This window comes from Cupressus sempervirens, chromosome 9 (assembly GCF_028749045.1).
Source record: "Cupressus sempervirens isolate cs-2001-9-10 chromosome 9, ASM2874904v1, whole genome shotgun sequence".
NCBI classification, from domain to species: domain Eukaryota; kingdom Viridiplantae; phylum Streptophyta; class Pinopsida; order Cupressales; family Cupressaceae; genus Cupressus; species Cupressus sempervirens.
This window is the reverse complement of record NC_143126.1, coordinates 587,919,793-587,942,757: the sequence shown is the minus strand read 5'-3', so window position 1 is coordinate 587,942,757 and position 22,965 is coordinate 587,919,793. Positions and strand designations below refer to the sequence as shown.

Here is a 22,965-nt window from a genome sequence, read left to right as displayed (position 1 = left end):
CGTGTCGTCGTAGCATCTAGGGTTTCAATCTGCATCAACACCTGTTTGAATATGACATATTCTTGTGAATTCAGCATTCCGATGGCGATTAGGCTGTTAAATAGAAGAGTTGCTTTGTTTTATTGATCCGAGGAGATAGTTTGGACAGTTTTATAAAAATATTTTTCTAACAAAAGAATCATTCATCTTGAATTATGATTTATGAAATTGATTGTTCTTCTTGCGCGTGTGGTGTTCATAATTGAATTGTTCAGGTGCTCCTTGTGTGGGGAAAACTAATTGTTTCAATTTTTCCATTTGATATTGGTTCAGGTTAATGTAATTTGAGAAACAATAACATTTCTGCGGTAAGGTGTTGTTGGTAAAACTTAAGTGGCATTAGATTATTGTTGCCTTATATAAAGCTTGGTAGTTACGCTGACGAATCATATACTTTTACTAATGAATTTGTTTTCTATATTCTTATAGTAAAATTAAAAATACTAAACCAGGGGAATGTTTCGCAGAACACGTACTCGTCTCATAGATTTAAAATATGACCGAATGGTTAACGATTAGACCGCCTATCAGATTTTAAACGAAGAAGAAATATTAGTGGGCGGCAAGGACGGGATTGTTGACGGCCGTATTGAATAAACGGCTTCCGACACTGCCGATATCTCCTTCTCTGGCATCCGACAACGTCGGAAAATCAAAAAATTCTGACGAAATTCTCTTAGGGAAAAAGCCTATCGGCTTAAAAATTATATACCTCAAATGTATAATTAATTTCAAATGGCTGATTTTAATAGACTAAATAAAATTAATCTATGCAAAAGAACCATACAAAATGGAAAATTTAGATTGTGAGCCCTGCTTTCCCATTTCCTACTGGCCAAGCATCTTTCCATTTACTGGAAGAGTCTTTCATCTTTTGATTTTCTCCATTCTCCGCCTTCTCCTCTTCCAGTTTTTCATTACACATGCAGGTGTCCTGAAAGCAATTGAATGAAATGTCCATGTTATCACAAAAGGTCTTTGATAGATACCCTAACAGTTGTATATAAAGAGTGATGTGCATCGCACTCTATGCACCTAATTTTGCAAAGGCAACAACATGATCTACATTGACAAATACGTCGAACAAAACAAAAGCTTAAAGCTTTTTAGAAATTGAAAAGAAATAAAACCAACCTTGTCCAGTCAGTATTACTGCAGCTCTAACATGGTGCACAGTATTGCAGTTCAAGCCTATTTTCCAGATTGCTTCATTTAATATCACCAATAATCTTCACAAGAACATTGTCCAGCTTTAAAATGATGGAAACGGTTTGCATCTCGCACAACAATTTCTCTTGCAGCAATCTTGGATATAAATTTTGTTGCAGTATGACAATCAGCACATACTCGAAGGTTCTTAACAACTCTAATAGTTGTTCCAGGCGGCATGTTTAACAAACCAAATGCAATTGCCAACTTTTCACTATGGTGGCAGAGAAATAATTCTTTTTCCTCCTCTTCCACATCATTAGGTAACTGTCTTGAATCTGGAAAATACCCTGATTCCTTCATCTCCCAAGCCAGTTTCTCCAACTCTGCATAGATCTCTCGTGTCTGTGGATGCGATCTGTCTCCGACACAAAAAACATGTATCATTTTATTGTTTTCAATCCAACTACACCCAGGTATCTTTTTTATTCCTTCATCTTTCATTAATCTCCTTACAGTTTGAGCCTCACTCCACCATCCCACTTCTGCATACATGTTTGAGAGAAGAACATAAGTCGCAGCAATTTTAGGATCCAAATCAAAAAGCAGCATTGCTGTAAATACTCCTAAGCCCATATTCATATGTGATCTACATGCTCCAAGAAAACACATCCACACCACCACCACAGGTTTGACTGGCATCTTAATGATGAAGTTTAGGGTCTCCTCAAGGTAGGCAGCACGGGCGAGAAGGTCGACCATGCACACATAATGATCTATTGAAGGTGTAATGCAATAGGTGCTATTCATGACATTGAAATATTTACAGCCTTTATCCACTAAACCTGCATGGCTGCATGCATATAAAACACAAGCAAAGCTTACAATATCAGGATAAGTTCTAAAGTTCTTCATTGATTCAAATATTTTGAGAGCATCCATGCAAAATCCATTTTGTGCATATCCAGCAATCATTGCATTCCATGAGATGACATTTCTTTGAGGCATTATGTCAAAAAGTTCGCGTGCCTTGCTTATGTTTCCACATTTTGCATACATGTTTACCAAGGCATTCCCAACTGTATTATCTGACAAAAATCCTCCATCCATTATGCTTTGATGGATGTTTATACCCTGTTCTAAAGCACCCATTTTAGCGCATGCAGGGAGGATGCTTGCAAAGGTTGTGGAATTTGGATTTACAAATGCCAATTGCATTTGATTGAATGTCTCTAAAGCCTTTTCAAAATATCCATTTTGTGCATATCCTGCAATCATTGCATTCCATGAAATTACATCTCTTTGATGCATTGTATCAAACAGTTCACGTGCCTTGTCTATGGTTCCACATTTTGCATACATGTCTATTAGTGCAGTTGCAACTACAACATCAGACAAAACTTCTCTATCCCTAATGCTTTGATGGATGTCCATACCTTGTTCCAAAGCTCCCATTTTGGCATAGGCAGGAAGGACGCTGGCAAAGGTTGTGGAATTTGGCTTAACACCTGCCAATTGCATTTGCTTGAAAATTTCTAAAGCCTTTTCAGATAACCCATTTTGTGCATATCCGGCAATCATTGCAGTCCATGAGACCACATTTTTATTAGGCATTATGTCAAAAACTTTGCATGCCTTGTCTATGCTTCCACATTTTGCATACATATCCACCAGGGCAGTTGCAACTACAACATCTGACGAAAATCCTCTATCCATTATACTTCGATGGATGTCTATACCTTGTTCCAAAGCTCCAAGTTTGGCACAGGCAGGGAGGATGCTGATAAAGGTTGTTGGATTTGGTTTTATACCTGCCAATTGCATTTGCCTGAAAATTTCTAAAGCCTTTTCACCAAATCCAGTTTGTGCATATGCTGCAATCATTGCAGTCCAGGAAACTGCATTTCTTTGAGGCATCCTGTTAAATAATTCTTGTGCTTTATCTATGCTTCCACATTTTGCATACATGTCTACGAGAGCATTTACAACTGTAATATCTGATGAAAAACCTCCTCCTATTACGCTTTGATGGATACCCATACCCTGTTCCAAAGCTTGAATTTTGGTACAGGCGGGGAGGATGCTCACAAAGGTGGTTGAATTTGGTTTTACATCTGCCAATTGCATTTGCTTGAAAGTTTCTAGCGCCTTTTCACAAAATCCATTTTGTGTATAGCCTGCTATCATTGCAGTCCACGAGACAACATTTCTTTGAGGCATTCTGTCAAACCATTCACGTGCCTTGTCTATGCTTCCACATTTTGCATACATGTCTACCAGTGCATTTCCAACTTTAATGTGCGACCAAAACCCCCCTTCCAATATGCTTCGATGGATATCCATACCCTGTTCCAAAGCTCCAATTCTGGCACAGGCAGGGAGGATGCAGATAAACGATGTGGAATTTGGTCTTACACCTGCCAATTGCATCTGCTTGAAAGTTTCTAAAGCCTCTACAACAAATCCATTATGTGCATATCCTCCAACCATTGCAGTCCATGAAACCACATTTCTTTGACTCATTCTGTCAAACAGCTCACGTGCCTTGTCTATGCTTCCACATTTTGCATACATGTCTATCAGTGCACTTACAACTACTACATCCGCCAAAATTCCTCTATCCTTTATACTTTGATGAATGTCCATACCCTGTTCCAAAGCTCCCATTTTGGCACAGGCAGGGAGTATGCTGGCAAAGGTAGTAGAGTCTGGCTTTACCCCCGCCAACTGCATTTTCTCGAAAGTTTCTAAAGCCTCTTCAACAAATTCATTTTGTGCATATCCTGTAATCATTGCATTCCATGCAATGACACTTCTGTGAGGTATTTCGTCAAACAGTTCACGCGCTTTGTCTATCCTTCCACATTTCGCATACATATCTACCAGGGCAGTTGCAACCACAACATTTGACGAAATTCCTCTCTCATTTATGCTTTGATGAATGTCCATACCCTGTTCCAAAGCTCCCATTTTAGCACAAGCTGGAATTACGCTGGCAAATGTGAACTGATCAGGTTGGAAACCTGTTTGTTGCATATAGTGAAACAGTGCGACTGCCTCGTGAGGATACCCATGTCTTCTGTATGCTGTAATAATCGTATTCCATGAAACCCTGTCGCGTTCTCTCATATGGTCAAACACTTTTCGTGCATGAACCAAACTTCCGCACTTGACATACATGTAAATAAGCCTATTATGAAAATTTGGTTGGGTAGCAAATGCAAATCCCCTGTGAGCGATGAAAGAGTGCACATTTTTCCCTTGTGAAAGGGCATTTTTGAGAATACAGGTTTCCAACAATTGAACATATGCAGAGGATTCTTCAGGCGGGTTTTGTCTGGTAAGCAGAATATGCAGCGCCTCCTTCAACTGACCCTCTCTACATAATGCTGAGAGATTCAGATGAGTGGTGGATTGCAAGACATAATTGGAGCGTGAAAATTGTGCATTCATAGTTACATTTTCAATCTGTGAGCATTTTCGCTTGAAATTACCCAATTTACCAACAAGTTACAGTACCAACCACTCAATGGATTGTTCAATCTTTCGTACTCACGATTTGTAATGTGATAGAGTTGTAAGGCCAACTCCAACATTTTTCCGTTGGTTGAAAACTTGCAGGCGGCAGCACCAGTTTCACTCCTCCTGCTTCTGGTACAACACCCAAAGCAGCCGTTCGTCTTCTTCTCATTTTAACTCAATATGCTCGAATGGCCTTAAAAGAGTGTTCACTAATTCAAAGTCCAATAAGGTATGATTTTGTTTTGGATTACTAAAAGAATATGACATTGTTATACTTTCTTAAATAATAATTTACTCCTAAAAATATGTTAGATTAAAAACATAAGAATAATTCTAGATAAGTTTTCATTTTGTTTAAATATTTTCTTATAATTCTTTTAATAATTATTATAATCTTAAATTTTTTTTTCTTACATATAATGGGATGTGGATCTATTCTTATATAATTTGAGATGATCTCTTGAATGCGCGAGTTGGTTTACTACTATATCTTTATGTATTTCTCTCCATCTTTTCTACTCTCCTGTTTTAAAGTTTCAATTGTCTTTCTCTTTTAGTTTTTATATTATATAAGAGTGGATGCACATCCCATAATAGTAAAAATATTCTTAAATTTTATCTTTCCTAAAATATTTTGGAATGTGGGTCTACTCTTATATAATATAGAAAATAAAAGAGAAAAATGTTTCATAGTTGAAAACGAGGGAGTAGAAAAGATGGAGAGAATTACACAAAGATATAGTTGTAGTAGACTAACTCAACCACTTGAAATTATCTCAGATAAACTATGTAAAAACTTAGGAAATCACCCTTTTTTGTTGTTTTTGCTTGCTCCTAATGAAGAACGCTTCCATTGTTTATTAAATGTCATTCTCTAACAAATATAATGCTTTCAATCTCAACTTATGTGCTTTAGATTTTCTTCCTTTGTGCTTGTCATTCTTAACAAAGTTTGGCTTTGAAATGTTACTTGTCTAAACTCTAGAACAAATATAAGAGCAAGACAAGACATTTCCCCGACTTGAAGATAATCATGTTCTTTGAAAGAGTCATCTAGGCCTCTTCATCCTCCAAGGACAAAGTGTTATCTTGATACTCTGTGTCCAAATGATCTTGTTGATCGAGAGAGATTGTGACCACAACAATGAGATAGGCTTGGTTAATAGAGTCTTGTCCAACAACCCCACTATATGGAGGAGCAGGTATGTGATGTTTCATGAACACTCCATCTAAAATTAACATATGGACTACCCTCTTTATGGACCTACCTCTTTAGATTAAGGGCGCACAGACCATTGACCATGTTTTTTGGAATCAACATTCTTTTGTTGTTGTTGGTTGCACTCGAAACACACTCTAGAGGCCCCTCATAATTAATATATTTTAACCAAGAACCTAGAGATGAATTTATTTGGACAATGTGAGGTGATAGGCTAGAAATATCAACTAAGGCACATAGTTTGGGAAATCATCCTAAAGCAGAAGAGGATTCCCATAGCAATAGAGGGTTCTTTCTCAATTTTTATGAAATCAAATTAGAAAAAATTAAAAAAATCAAACATTTTCAGTAAAAATGAAGACCAACTGGGTCATAAATAAATTAAGTTTATTGTATAACCAAGGTCCGTTGTCCAAAATAAATGCACAATCATCAAAGTTAAGAGATGCAACAAGGAAGAAATCATGGTCTAACAGCTCCTCTATAAGATTAGAAAAGCCACCCTAATTACTTTGACACCAAACTACAAAATGATCTAGTGAAGGCGTGGAAGCACAATCCTGTGTCACCTTTGGTGATATCAACAGGGGTTTCGGCCAGAACAATTCTGGCCGTACATACGTGGCGTTTTCTTGCACCAATGTGGCATGTACCGTTTCGGCCATAAGTGTTCCGGCTGAAACACTAACTTTTTATAAAAGCGCCGAAAAACCCTTTGCGGCTATCATTTTCACTATCATAGTTCCCAGCTTCTCGGAGAGTGGTCTAGGTGTTTCGGTCATAACAGGTTAGTGGGTTTTTTTTTCCATTTTTTAATTTTTTAATGTGTTTTTTGATTAGTAAATGTTAATGGTACTTAAATTAATTATTTTTTACGTATTTTATGAGTGACATATTTAGATTTTTTAAATTTTTAATATATTTAAATTGTTTTTTAGATTTGTTAGTAAATTATTTAAAACATAGGCATGAATGTAGTCAAACATTAGGCAAAAATGTAGAAAAACATTAGTTAAAAATGTAGAAAAACATTAGTTAAAAATGTAGAAAAACATTAGTTAAAATTGTAGAAAAACATTAGGTAAAAATGTAAAAAAAATTAGTTAAAAAATGTAGAAAAACATTAGGTAAAAATGTAGGAAAATATTAGTTAAAAGTGTAGAAAAACATTAGTTAAAAATGTAGAAAATATTAGGTAAAAATGTAAAAAAATTAGTTAAAAAATGTAGAAAAACATTAGGTAAAAATGTTAAAAAACATTAGTGAAAAAATGTAGAAAAATGTTAGGTAAAAATGTAGAAAAACATCAGGTAAAATGTACGTTTATATGAAACTTAGAAACACTTTTACATTTATATGAAATTTAGAAAAAATGTTTAACCCTGTAGTTAAATCAAAATCTAATTTAGTTAAGAATTTTTTTTTATCGCATATACATGTGTACACTTAGTTATAATTTAATCAAGAAATTTTTTTTTTTTTATCGTATACATGTACATGTATGTGAATATTTATTTTTTACATTTGCACATGAGCACTTTAAAATACATTAGATATGATCTCTAAGATAATTTGTTTTAAAATACATACATTACATTCAATTGAATAACACCATACATTTAATGTTGTGTATTTATATGTACCTGTGTTTCAAATTAAATTTAACTTTTAATTATTTTAATTTATACACTTGTATGTTTATATGTGTGTGTGTGTGTGTATATATGCATGTGCCTGCAGATCTCTAGATATTTATCAGTCTTGTAGCTTCACACTCATATTGTCATACATTATATACATATATACATTATGGCATCTGGTTCTGGGGATCGTGGTCCTATATCCTTAGGGGATGCTAGTGTCCACATAGAGGGGGTCAGAGTGCTGAGTCTGGCATAGGACACAGATCAATATCCTTCATTGAGGATAGAGAGCAATTATTCAGAGATACACTTGCAAGATTATCTCGTGCTATAGAGGTTTTGGACATCTCACTTTCCTCTTCTACCACCCTCCCTAATAGGGAGAAGATCATAGCAATGCGAGAGGAGTTGTTCCATATGATTCAGACCATTGAATCATATAACCCTTTTGATGATATTAGCATTGAGACATTTTATTCTTCTCTATCTCATAGTGTCATTGGCATTGTGAAGTATAGACAGGTTGACACTGAGGTTTCCACTGCCATGGTGAAGACCATGTTTCCATCTTATAGAGATAGAGGCTAGAGTTAGAGGCTGCTCCGCGACGAAGTGTACTGATGAGCTCGTTGCACCATTCATGTATCCTCGCTGGTTGGCCACTCATCATAGATGGCCACAGAAGGATGAGTTCCCTCTATATTTCTGCAAACAATTGTTTGCAAAATTTCATTTACACTATGATGTTGACTACACAAATTATCTAGGGTATGTTGGGCAGGGTCTGGGAGACTTTTAGACAGATTTAGACCCATGGAAACTCCTGCACCCATTAACAAATGGGCAATGGTGGGTCTAGACCTTTTGGTTATGCCGAGAGGTCCATAGATGGTTGTTGCAGGCCATAGTGTTCTTGATGACATAATCAAGACACAAATTTATTCGAGCATCGCCACCGTCACCACACAGTTGCACAAGATTTCTTCTAATCAGCGTGGTAGATATATATTACGGTCTTGAGGTACTGTTCCCATAGCTACATCATCTAGTGCACCTGTTGATGATGCATATGGAGTAGTAGACATACCTTCTCCACTAGAGGTTTCTGCAGTCTCATAGGTGGATGCATTGTGGCATTTGGGATCATGTTTAGCATCTGATCTTTTAGATTCATAAAAAACATTATCTACAATCATAGGGATTCCACTTTGTGACATCCCCTCTCAGATTAGTCATATTTTGTCATGTACAGCAGGATCAGAGGGTTCATAGAGGCAAGAGGACATTCCTGCACCTTCTGCTACTCCTGCTACTACATAGGCCTAGGCTACAACACTAGCCCCAGCTACTCAGGACCCTACAACACCCCTCCAACTCAGGATTTCATGGCTAGACAACCTGGTCTATTTACCTCCTTGCTTTCAAATTAGGGCCGCATTATCGACTTGGATGCTGAGAGTTTTTTTTCATTGCATGATTCAGATATTAGTTCGATCGGCAAAGCATTACATCATGCTACGGTAAATATCTCTATATGTTTAAATTTATTTTAGTTATGGTAAATAATATGTCTATATGTTTTAATTTATATATATGTGTGTGTTTGTGTATGTGTTATAGGGTTTGAGTGATAGTATGTTACATTTTGTTGATCCGTAGACACTGACAGATCCTACACATCTTGAGTCTCAGCTATGTTACAATTTAAATATATATTTGATTTATATACATGCATCTTGATATAATTTGTCTGTACATAATTTGGTCCACTATCATTTGACATAGGGTTTAGACGTAGTTGATAGGACCCTTATGGGGACATCCAGGATCAGGAGGGGGATGTAGCTGATTAGATCATGGCCTTTTATTTTATGTACACATGTTATTTTGGAGACATTTGATATAGTATTTTGGATTTATATTTTATATGGACACTTTGATGTTTTATATATATGTTATTTCCAAACATTTGATACATGATATTTTTATACATTTGATATGGGTACATTATTCTCTAGATATATGTACATGTATGTTATTGACCTTTTAATGTACACATGTATGCTATTGATCTTTTAATGTCTTAATCTAAATTATGTTTATGTATGTGTTATTCATGTTTATATATATGTTATTCATCTTAATGCCTTATATTCATGTTTTCAATATTCAAGTTTACATGTATATGTTATTCATCTTAATGTCTTAATCTAAGTGTAATTAACTATATTTAATGACATATCCTAAATTATACATAAGAATGTAGATTAATGTATATTTTATTTCATAGATGTATATAAATATGTTCATGTTAAATGAAGACATGTATGTTTTCAATTTAATCATGTTTATCTATATGTTATTGTTTTTAATGCCTTAAAATCTAAGTATAAAATTTACTATATTTAATGACATGTCTTAAGGGGAGATCCTAAACTTAATATGTTATAAGAATGTCTAGATTAATTCCTTAATCTAAGTATAATTAACTGTATTTAATCTAAGTATAATTAACTATATTTAATGACATGTCTCAATTAACTATAATTAACTATATTTAATCTAACTATAATTAACTATATTTGATCCAACTATAATTAATTATAAAATTAACTATATTTAATGTCTTGATTAACTATAATATTTAATGACATGTCTTAATTAACTATATTTAATCTAACTATAATAAACTATAAAATTAACTATATTTAACCTACTAGATTGAATTAAGCCCTCACATTGAAATCAACCTCCTAAGGATACAAAGATACAACTTCAGATGACCCTACATCAAAGGGGCTTAAGGATCTAGTATCCTCTTGAATCTCACATGCAAAATGCTTACATAAGCAAGTATGTGGACTAAACCAAATGAGTAGCTTATCATTAGACTTACTACCCACAAGATTGGATTCCCATGCCCTCCTTTCCCTAAAATCAACCTCCACCCAATCATCTTCCACCACATGTACAACCCTCAGTGTCTATAAATGTAAATCATTCAATTTTAAGTGAGATAGGTACCTATAACATCTCCCTTGTCACTGTTTTGAATTGTAAGAAACTATATGTAAGACCCCACAACTCACCATGGACAAATAAGCTTTATTCTCTATATGAACACAATATATGATGATTTAGGTCCAACTTGTCTCAGTTAGCCTACCCAAAAATCTTACATGTAACATCATTGTGGGTATCAAGAATTACATAAAACAGACAACACAATATTCCAACTATCTCAAAGAGAGATAAATGTAAAGTTTGGTGACATTGAATGCATCTATATCGTTCAAACAACATATTCCTAACAAGTCCAATTTATTAATAGGAGATACAGACATAACATGTTGGTTTCAGAAGTACTTTAAGTCATTCAGTTTAAGGAGAAATGATGGTGGGTTGTTGTGGCTCTCTTAATTTGTGAAGGTAAGGAGAATTGGGCTCCTGATCATGAACATGTGAAGGGAGGTTGGAGTGGGCTTGCCTCTCCAATTCAAATTCCTAAAGTAGTTGTTCCAAATTGAGATCACCTAATGTTTTAATGCTCCTACTTTTAGTGAAAAACACAAACTTTTTGTGTGGGAAACTTTTGTATGGAGACTCTACAGGTGAGAGAAATCATTTTCAAATTTCAAATTTTGTGAAAGAGCAACAAAACGAGTTTATTTGGAATTTAATCTAAAAATACTAATAATATCAATATGAAAATGCTTATGTGATAGGTAACAAATACCAATTGAAATGGACTTTCTGATTAAATGAGAGAAAACTCATAGAGGTTTAATTTAATGACATGTCTTAATTAACTATAATTAAAAACATTTAATTAATAAAATATAACATGTAATATGTTTAATATAGAATATAACATATACATGTAAGAACATATAAAGAGTATGACCTAAAGAATGCATGTTCCAACATTTAATTAATAAAAGTTAATACATATAAGAACATAAAGATTATGTACAAGTTACATAAAGAATGTATCATATAAGAACATATAAAGATTATATGTACATAAATACATAACAAAATTAACACTCATATGTAAGAAAACATAAACAATGTATATAAATACATACAAATACTAAAGGGGCTGTCTTAAGGAGAGGTCCTAAGAGGTTGTCTTAAGGGGAGGTCCTAAGAGGTGGTCTTAAATGAGATATCCATGTCGAATTTAAATAAAAATAATAAAACATGTCTGATTTCACATGTATCCAAGATAAATGATCCAATGTATATAAATCTATAAAACAAATATCCTATCAACATTAAATGTGAAAGTATAAGAGCTATATAGACAAAGCTGAACTAGAGCTCCACAATAAGTACATAGGTAAACTAGAGCTCCACAAATAATGTATTGTTAGGATACTCTCTAGTTTTTATTATCTCTAGAACTTTTTCATGTTCTTCAATAGACAATTTCCACTTTTGATTTCTACGACATCCTCTTCTTTTAAAGAGAACAAATTTCCACAATCCATTATATTGTACTAGTATGTTTCTGGATTCGATTGTGTTGCTTCAAATTGCAATTTGGTTGCTATAACATGGTTACTGTAACGTAAAACCTTTTCTGCAAGCTTGTATTCAATAAATTCAATACCATTATCAGTTACCCTTGTTTGTTGATAATATGTTCCTTTAATAACAACTAATCCAATTGGATATGACTGTTGATCATCATCTATAGTTCCTTCTAGCAACTTGTGTTTTCCTTTTGTGCATCTTAAAAGATAATAGTCCACATTTTTCGCATTATTTGGTAAGGCTTGAACTGCAAAAATATCTCCTGCATGTATATAAAAATATAGATAAATATAAATTAATTTAAAAATGAATATACATGTATATTAATATATATATATATGCACACAAACCTGCCATAACTAAATCAGAAATGTGCTCATAATCGACTGAATATACAGGATCATGAATGTCAACATCTTCAAAAGGAGGCTTTCTAACTATCTCCTTCAAATCCCAATATGAAACATATCCATTCACAATATTTTCATATGCACTCACTAGATTGTCCTTAATGCAATCATCACAAAAATATGTTTTCTCTCATACTTTAATTATTGGAGGTTTATGGTTTCCTATAGTCATCACTTGATGTAAACTTCTAATACCAGGAATTGTTTGACAATTGTAAGGATTAGATTGATCTATATCTGTTACAAATATAAAAAATAATTGTCATATTTCAAAATAAATATTTAATATTTAAAACTTAACTTGATTTGAAAAATACATTAAAAATAAATATAACTTAGTTCACCTTTCACTTCCCAAAAGTAATGGTTATTGTATTAAGTACTCGAGTAGCAAAATGAACTTTGCACCATTCAACAATTTGATTTGCGCTCTCTATACTATTCCCTGTATGTACATACAATATGCATATATATAAAATTTAAAATATATGCTACTCTAGTATTAAACATGCACATTAAAAATGCATATATTTACCTACAAGTTCATGTTGTCAAAGTGCACATTTTATAAATGCTCCTGCTCCATCATGCTCCCCTTTTCTGTGTCAACTTTTATAGAAATTCCATAAAAACCTAACATTGGTTCTAGCATGTTGCATTGCTAACCAATTAAATGCTTTTGTAGATTTGAATTGTCCTGTGAACATGAAACATGATAAGTATCTACAATTATCTGCATACATGTATCAAATCAAAATATGCATGTCCAAATAAATATAAGTTAAAATAAAGTTAAATAAATGTGTAAGTTACGTCTATACTAACTTGCACATCCATCAAGCCAAATCTAGTGCTTTGAAACATTTATTCCATGATTTCTGAGATCTTCAGAGAACATTGCGAAACAACGAGCCACATAACTCCTATCATGAACTCTATCATCACTAATATAGAAATGAACCTCTTTGATGATGATGCATTCATTTTCATCCAACCTTTTTATTTGATCCACCTCAAATTGCACATGTCTACAGGTCACTTGCACACATATTGCAACTTGTTTAGAATGATAATATTACCCTTGAAGCTCTGTTTGAGGTGCAAATGTATAATTCTTAGAAAAATCTACAATTGAAAGTATACAACTAGGTGGAAAACAATTTTTTGAATCATGAAACTGTTTAGCTTACCATCGTGCACCATGACAATGTTGGATATGTGGATATATCAATTGATGGAACTTGGTCATAAACTCATCATAATGCAATTCACTCTCCTTCAATACAATTTTTCTAGATTCATCTCCTATCTTATTTTGGTATGTCTCATATTCATATCTCATCCATGAAACTGGTGTGGATTCATTAATATTCTTAATTTTTATTTTAGAAAATTTGCATAAATCTCCACAATCTTCATACTGGTTTTTGATGCATTGCACTTTGAATTCATCTGAATCTTCTGATTTATCAAATAATATGGACTTCACAAATCGTGTTGTACTACTAGGGATGACCAAATTAGTATCAAGTGCTGCCATAATTTTTTTATATGATTGCAAGTGTAGACCAAATTCAACATGATTTCGACAACAAGTTTCACGCATCTTATTTATGCATATAAAGGAAGGATGCAAACTCTCAAACATTCTCTGACATATTTTGACATTTGTAAATTCTTGTTTGAATGTTTGAAATAATTCACTTTGAGTTATATCTATGAAATGTTTTGGATGTTCAATTTTGACCCCTATCTCTTGATCTTTAATTTGTATAGTATCATGTTTGTTGGAAGAAACATGAGAATTTGTGGTCCAAAATTTAACAACTTGTCTTTTTACATTTTCAAAAAAAATTTCTTTTCAAAGAACTCTACAAATATTCACCCAGTTATTCTCAATGTTATCATCTAGCATATTTCTCCTCTTGATGTATCTCTGGATAGTTCTTCTAGATATATCTAGTACATCAAAAATTGCACGTACCTATTTTCTATGTGTCAATTTTCTACTAGATATAGTAGTCATCAATTCTCTATGTCCATTACTCAAATCACCTCCTCGAGTTGTGTTGTCAATTTTGTTATAAACATTTTGCAAGTTTTCAACTATTGTTTTATTGACATTATGTGCATGGCTTTTCCTATTATCAACACCCAACAACTCCAAAATAGGTCTCATATCTTTTCTCCTAAATAACTTGACAAATAATTGTGCTTGTCTAAATATACTTTTATCCTTAAAATATTCATCCCACATGTTCTGACAATGCTTTCTAATAGTGTTATCATTTATCATATCTTTAGATGGAATTTGGTTAAAAAGTAGTTCCTCATCCAAATCCATCAAATTTGTTATGCCTTCTAATTTGTCTCTATTAGTAGAACTACCAATTTCTTCCTCTTCATTACTTTCATTTTCTTCATGAATCTCATCCTATTTAGGAATTTCAGTAGGTTGGTTTTGGTTACATTTTGTACAACCTTTCATTTTGTTAGCTCTTATTCTATCATATTTCCTTGATCTTTTCTTTTTATTGCCCATTGAATACTTTAATCTATAGAAACAAAAATAATAATTTAGATTTCACTAAATACCAACTAATGCTTCAATATAGAATACATAAAAATAAAACTAAGTAGACGGGAAAAAACACCATCAAAATATTCGATCCTTTGCAATTCTGATTAAATCTGTGAAATAGTTGTTGAAAATGGCTTCAAAATTAGTTGTTTTCTGAAAATGCTCTTCCAATTTTTGTTGTTTTGTACATTTATTTAAAAAAAAAAGGAAAAATAAACTTTATTTTATATGAAACAGCCACATTAACTGCATGTGGTTTAATCGGCCGATGGGGGTTTTAGCCGGAACAGTTCCAGCTGAAAGGGTTATGGCCAAAATGGTTTCGATCGTAACTCCTTATGTGGCAGCCACACAAGCAAAAATAAGAACTTCTGTAAACATCTCACTTTGAAGGCCAATTTGACCTACTAAAATTAAGTTTTTTTTAAAAACTAAAAATATACTTTTGTAGGTCTCGGAGTCACGATTATGATCATATAATTTTATTATTATTTTGATTATGGATAATATGTTATAATTTAAAAATATTACAAGTAGGTATTTTAAGATTTAGGAAGATGTTTATTCAAAAATAGGAAAAAAATAGTAAATTGTGTTAAAAAATTATTATTTTTTAATGTTGCACTAGAGGAGAGAGTCTTCTTCAAGAATATGTAATTAAAAAAAAAAAAATGTAGATTTGATGGAAAAAGTTTGACGGGAGAAAAAAATTGTCAATTTTTGATAACTTTGACTTTGACCAGTCATAACTTGAAAAATATTAGCCGAATTTCAATTTTCCTTTTTTGGTGCACTAGGTATACATGTCAACTCTAACATATTCCAAAATTAAACCAAAATATGAACATTTGCATATATTTGTTTGATGGGAAAAAAACTCTATATTTTCAACATTTAAAAAAAAAAAAGACTTTAAAAATTCAAAATAAATAAAATTTTCAGTCAATTTTTTAAAAAAAAATTACAAACATAAACTTCATCCAATTTTACACATTTTATTATTTACATCATCTTCAAATTCTAAACACAAATGCCACTTTTATGTCATTAAAGTTGAAGAGTTTAAATTTTGATATCACTTTTCCTTTATAAAAGATGACAGAGGTTTGTGCTTTTACCCAAAGCCCTTCTCTCCACTACTTTGAAAAGAAGTGCCTGTGAACCAATATTTGAAGAGACCTCCAATATGTACCCATAGAAAATGTGAAAGTCTATGGTGTTCGAAGCTTGGCCCACCTTTGTTTGTATCAACCAAAAATATTGTGTGTGCAAGAAACATAACTCACGAGAGGGGGTGGGGAATAAGGAGCAAACGAGATGTTCTCATTATGCAACACAAAGGGAGTTTCTTCATGTCAAACTAAAAAATGACAAGGAAAAAAAATACAAAGATAAACTAGAAAAATAATACTTTTAATTGGAATGAGCCTAAAAAATACAAGACTCGGGTAATTTATTTATAGGCAAATAGATAATTAATAAACTAACATTATGGAGAAGAGCTTGATAACTCATTTACAATGAACTGGCAACATGAATGATGTGAGATGGCTAGAAGTGGTTGCACATGATCAAATTGGACATTGCAAGGTATATAGAAACATTGTTCTTTATGTAAAAAATAACTAATTTATTCTAAGACCCTCCATAAATTAAATTTCTTAACTATTCTTAAAGTCTATATAATCTAGGAAAAATGGGGCCTGACCTTAAGACTTGTTAGGTATTGTTATGCCTTTCGTACTTATCCCTACATGTCGATCGAAAAAATTCCTATCCCACTTTGCTTTGCTTTGTTTTCTATTTGTTGTTTGATTTCAAGGACTCTAGTGAATTTGGGATTTTACTTGAATTTCTAGGGTTCTAGACCTTTGAAGGTTCCTTGATTTGTTGTTTTCCTTTGGAACTATCCAAGACTTTTAAATACTACATGCTTAAGGGTTTTTTGTCCTTGAAGTATCAAAAAATCCAAAATATTGATCTTTGGCATGTTGATCTCCCAAGCCTCATAATCTAAATTTAATGCATTTAATGCACCATAAGACCTATTATATAAAGCCTAAAAAGGGATAATTAATGCTTACCCAAAATCAAAGATGCATTAAGAGCTCTAGTAGAGTAACTCATACTCTTGCAAAGTACTTGATTGATCTGTGTTGAGTTTGTGCTTGTGGATTCTTGTGAATTTGTGTGCCTTCTTCTTTTCATATTTGGAAGTATGGTCTTCCTTGGTCCCCCTTTTCCTTTCATGCTAAATTTCTTATGTTTTCATTTTAGTTGTCTTGCCTCTGTACTTAGAAAAAAATATTTCCTTGGATAATCCTTTAGTTTAGGGCCTCCAAATTAAGTTTTAACCCAAACATTTTCATGTGTAACCATTAAGATCACAATATGCTCCTTTTGTTAAGACAAGATGTAAAAATTTGGGGTTTTCATTAAACTTAACTTGTTCCCTAAGCCATGTGGATGACAATTTTTTTTAGTGTAAGCAAAAATTCCAAAATTTTGAACTCTAGAAGATTACTATACTTCATCCGTATATTGAAAATTGCCTAAGTAATGGGAATCATGCCAGTGTCTCAAACTCCAAAGTTCAATCTTGCCTACCTTAACAAAATAAAATTGGGACACATGTCTCTCAACTACCCAAGTGATAAATAATTTTAATGAGAGAACTTCAGACTAGAATTATAATCAAGTCATTAGCAATTTTAAAATCATTCTCCAAGAACTCCAAAGATTACAACTCAAAACTAAGAGTTTGAAGCTATGTGATTAAAGATGTGAGATTTTAAAGTTTCTAACTTTCTAATACTTGTTCAATCACTACCAAATAGGTAGAGAATCTTCAAGAATCCCAAAACTCAAAATCTAAAGTCAAAGCACAATAAATATATCTCTAATGTGCTTTGAATTTCGAGTACCACATGACAATCTTACCCATCAATGCTAAGAGATTTATGCAATCCATCAATGAAAGTGATTCTAATGTCCGGTTTTGATTGTGAATAAATTTTACATCAATGTTTTGAATCATACTCCATGATCTATCATCAAAATAAGTCTAACTCATGTGAAAACAACAAAATATTTATGATAAACCAAACCCGTGAATTCCAAAGTGAAGCAATATAACAAGGAAGCCAGGGACATGTTGAGGTACTTAGCAAATTAGATCTTCAATATCCTTTAACTTGAGAAATTGGAGGTTTCATACCCCAATAATTTAGCGATAGGTCCCTTTCATATCAGATTTTTGGACCTCACAATCCATCCCCATTCTCCAAGAATTTTGGACACTGAACTTCAAAATTTATGAATATCAATATGTATGATGATGAGACAACTTGAGACAAAATGAACACAATAGGAAAAGGAGGTTTCTATTATAAAAAATGAGAAGCTATTACCTAAATTACAATGAAAAAAGGCCCAACCACATGCTCTATGGGCTACACTATTATCATATTTTGGTGAAAATAACCCTTCTCTCAATACCTTCTCTAAACTCCACAAAAATTGCCTTTACCCTCAAGAATGAGCCTTAGGTAGCATATTTTAGGTTTAGGATTAAGAATACATTTTACATTTTTCCATTTGGTGGCCACCACTAAAACAAAAGGTTCTAGAATTCAGGTTAGAAGTTAATGCAAAATTAGAAGATTCTAGAAAAGGTAGTTCAACTTATGGAACGCATAACTTTTGATCTGGGACTTTGATTGACAAAAAATTTACATTTTCAAAAATCTCTTTGAGTGCTCTATATCCCTATAAGCCTAATTCCCCCCCCCCCCCCCCCCCCACTTTTTGGGATCATACAATTCCCTTTAGTACCCAAAATAGATGTTCTAAAGCATTTTAAAGAGGTCTTCAAACAAATTAAAACTGTAGTAACTTTCAAACCGTGAAACCTTTTGACCTGGTACTTTTTCTAGAGCACTTGAAATTTGAATTAAAACCTTATCTCCAAATTATACCCTCTAAATATTCATAATCATGGCTCTATAAAAAAATAACTCATTTTCTACATTTGCACATATCTTGAGGTCCACAGTAACACTAAACTAGATAAGTAATAATGAAAATATGAGAGTTGGAATCTTTATTTGGCCCAAATGGGTATACATAAATACAAAAACATAAAAAAAAAGCTATCACTAAACATATTTTTGGGTGATACATGATTGTCCTTACACCACTAGATGTTCCTTCATCATACACCTAGAGTAATTTCAAAAGTGACCTTGTCACTTCTTAATTGGATGAGGAAAACCCAAGCGATTAACCTCAAAATTAGATAACCAAGTTGAGTCTTCCATGGCTGCCCTTTCTCTTTTACAAGATACTCCTCGTACTATTTGTTTCTAGTACCACTTCACACACAACTATCCAATATTTCTTCAATCTCATCCTTTTCAGATGTAGGAATTGGGAATGGGTATGGCTTAAGTATCGGTTCCTCCTCTACACCATCTTCATGATACTCTATTAAAAATGCACTATTAAAAATAGGAGAAATATGGATTCCATTTGAAAACTCTACCTTAAATGCACTCCCTAAATCATGTTTCTTCAAAATCTTGTAGGGATCAAATTTCTTCATCTTCAGCTTGTTGTAGGTTCCCATTAGAAATCATTCTTTTATGAAGTATGCCATGACCTAATCCCCAAATTGGAACTCCTTATTCCTCCTATTTTGATCTTCCCTAGCCTTATGTTTCATGTTGATCCTGGTGATATGCTCACACACTTCCTCATGTAGGTTCTTGACATATTCAATAAAGTCCTCAACCTCAACACTAGTCTAGCCTCTTTGCTCCATCTTCCTTAATCAGGTGCACTCCTTGGACAAATTCCATGCATAATTTAGAATGTTGACCTACCAATACTCTTATTCAAATAATTATTGTAAGAAAATTATGCTTGGGCTTATCACCTACTAAACACCTTAACAAAATACCCAAACTTTTGTTCACCACTTCTATTTTTCCATTAGTTTGTGGGTGATGTGTAAGCCCAAACTTCAACTTCTTTGAATAGGATCACCAAAAGTACCCAAAAAACTTTGTATCTCTATATGAAACTATACTCTTTGGAAGACCGTGTGTAAGGAAACTTAGGTGCGGAAATAACTTCCTACACTAATCCCTTGAGGAAAGTATTGTGAAAATTCTATTTAAATCCTTACAATTTCAAATTCAATATTATGTAAACAACAATATTGCAGTCAACCATGAATACAAAAAATAGATAGAGAAAGAAAACAAAAACACAAAGATATGCCAATGGGGAAAAATCTTTCGGTAAAACAACCCCACCCCTCCAAAACCTGCACAATGTATTATTTTGAACACAAAGGTTATGACACACTTGCAATGCAAGTTCTTTCAGGACACATAAGACAAATCCAGTCGCAACAAAACACTACCAATAATACACTTTCACTCTCTCTTATCTGCAACCCTAAAGTCTCTTATATCATGTGCTTTCCATTTTAGGGAAACTTCCAAAGAAAAACTATATTAGGGTTTTACCATTCTCCAAAAAACTAGGAACCCAATTTTTTTTGGGCCAATGCCCCGAACCCTACGCGCTAGATGGAGACTCGAGTGTACGGTACTCAATGATCAATTGCCACATGTCTTCACATCTTCACCCATCATCATATCTTCCAAAGATAGCTCTTATGCATCATAGGAATCTATCATAACCGTTTTAGTCATGGTCTCCTTACACATTATTCAAGATGTCGACACATGCAAGTGGAGTGACACATCAACATTCCAACTAGACATGTACACTCACACTTAATTACATTATTTGCAAAAAATACATTTACAAAAGAAATAATAAGATTAGGAATTATCCAAGGTTTAGACACCTTATTCCTAACATCATGTAACCTCACCACCTCTCTAAAAAAAAAAATCTGCAATGTGTACCACATCATGGGTCTTGTAGAAAGGAATGAAATGAACCATATTTGAAAACCTGTCAACCACCACAAATATTGAATCATTTCCCCTTTGTTTCCTTGGCAAACCAAGAAAAAAATACATACTTATTCCTTCCTAAAGTCTTGATGGATTAGGCAATGGTTGATAGAGTCCTATATTTTGGTTGGCTCCTTTAGCTATTTGACACACTTGACAACTTTGAACAAATTTCTTCACAACTTGTGACAATTGAGGCCATAAATAATGTCCATTAATAATGGAAATGGTCTTATCTCAACCAAAGTGTCTAGCCATTCCTCCACTATGTTTCTCTTTGATCAAGTTCTCCCTTATGGAACTTTGCGGAATACATAACTAAATCCTATACAGAGTAACATGTTCCTTCAAATCCTTCCGAGCCTTTGCAAAGTTAGGATCTTTAGGGTACATAGTCTTGAGTTCATTAAACCCAAAAACCTCAAACTGCATTTTTGTCAATAATATTTCTCTCCTACTTAATCTAGCTACAACCCTATCAGACCATCCACTTCTATGTTTCAACAAAAATGTATAGCTCTGTAAGAACTCTATCCATTTGAAGTGCCTTCGATTCATTTACCCTAATTATTTAGGTATTGTATTGTCTAATGATTGGTTTACAAAAAAAATTCTTTTGGCAACATATAATGCCTCTATTTCTTTATTGCTTGAACTATATCATAGAACTCCTAATCATAAGCATAGTACGTCTTCTTTGCATCATTTAATTTCTCACTAAAATATGCAATAGGCTTACCTTCTTGGATCAATACAACTCCAATGACACTACCACTCACATCACAAGCTACTTGGAACACTTTGTTGAAATCACAGAGTGCTAACATAGGTTGCATTGTTAACTTCTTTAGAAACTCAAAACTCCTTGTGGCTCATGTAGTCCACTTGAACTCTTTTCTATCTCCCCTCGTCATTTTAGTTAGGGGTGCATAGAGACTACTAAAACTCCTAATAAGTTTCCAACAAAAACTAGCTAAACCATGGAAAGAAATCACCTCAATAGATGACCTTAGGGTAGGCCATTCCAGGATGAGACAACAAACCCCAAATAGACCAACTCCCTTTGAAACAAAATAATTCTTCAAATTGATCAAAAGTTTCTCTTCTCTTAGCTTCTTAAAGACACTATGAATGTGCATCAAATGTTTATCTAGAGCCTTACTAAAAAAAAAAATATCATCTAAATATACAATAACAAATTTTCTCAAAATTTTCTTCACTACCTCATTCATAAGCCACATGGAGGTGCCCTTTGCATTGGTTAGTCCAAAGGGCATGACTAACCAATCACATAGACCTTCCTTTGTATTGAATGAAGTCTTCCATTCATCACCCTCTGTAATTTGTATCTAGTTATAGCCACGCTTGAGGTCTATCTTTGTGAAGTACTAAGGTCTGCTCAAGCAATCCACAAGATCATCCATCCTTGGTAGGGGAAAATTATATTTGATGGTTATCTTTTTTATATCCCTATATTTTTTACACATCATCCACTCTCCATACTTCTTTGGTACTAGTACTATAGGTACCACAAGTGGACTTAGGCTTTATTAAATCAAACATTTTCTCAATAGTTTCTTAACTTATTTGTTGAACTCCCCAGTCTCACTAGGAGTCATCCTATGAGAAGCCTTATTAAGAAAAATGGCTTCAGGGACTAAATCTATTTGATGATTGATGTTCCATACTAGTGGCAACCCCTTAGGGACATTATTATTGTTGGAAATGATTGAAAAGTCATGAATGAAGAATGATGGAACTAGTAAAGAATGTTTTCAATAATTTTTTTGTCATTGATGTCAAACTTGCTACTTGCAAGAATGACAATTGCTTAAGTGATCCAAATACTATCAATTGGTTTATTGACAAG

The 22,965-nt window shown here is 33.3% G+C and overlaps 1 protein-coding gene across 2 annotated transcripts; it reads right to left on the bottom strand.

Annotated features, from left to right (window-relative positions):
- Nucleotides 1-412: 412 nt before the first annotated feature.
- On the bottom strand, nt 413-4,940 carry LOC149540051 (pentatricopeptide repeat-containing protein At1g11290, chloroplastic-like). 2 transcript variants are annotated; one of them, XM_089801245.1, is made up of 3 exons: nt 2,625-4,934; nt 1,174-2,456; nt 413-973 (listed from the first exon to the last, which is right to left on the bottom strand). In XM_089801245.1, the coding sequence occupies exons 1-2, from the start codon at nt 4,639-4,641 to the stop codon at nt 1,258-1,260; spliced, it is 3,216 nt and encodes a 1,071-aa protein (XP_089657371.1). In that variant the 5' UTR covers nt 4,642-4,934; the 3' UTR covers nt 413-973; nt 1,174-1,257. The 2 variants fall into 2 exon arrangements, with proteins under 2 accessions (XP_089657371.1, XP_089657370.1); XM_089801244.1 differs by having other exon boundaries at nt 1,174-4,940.
- Nucleotides 4,941-22,965: the final 18,025 nt, after the last annotated feature.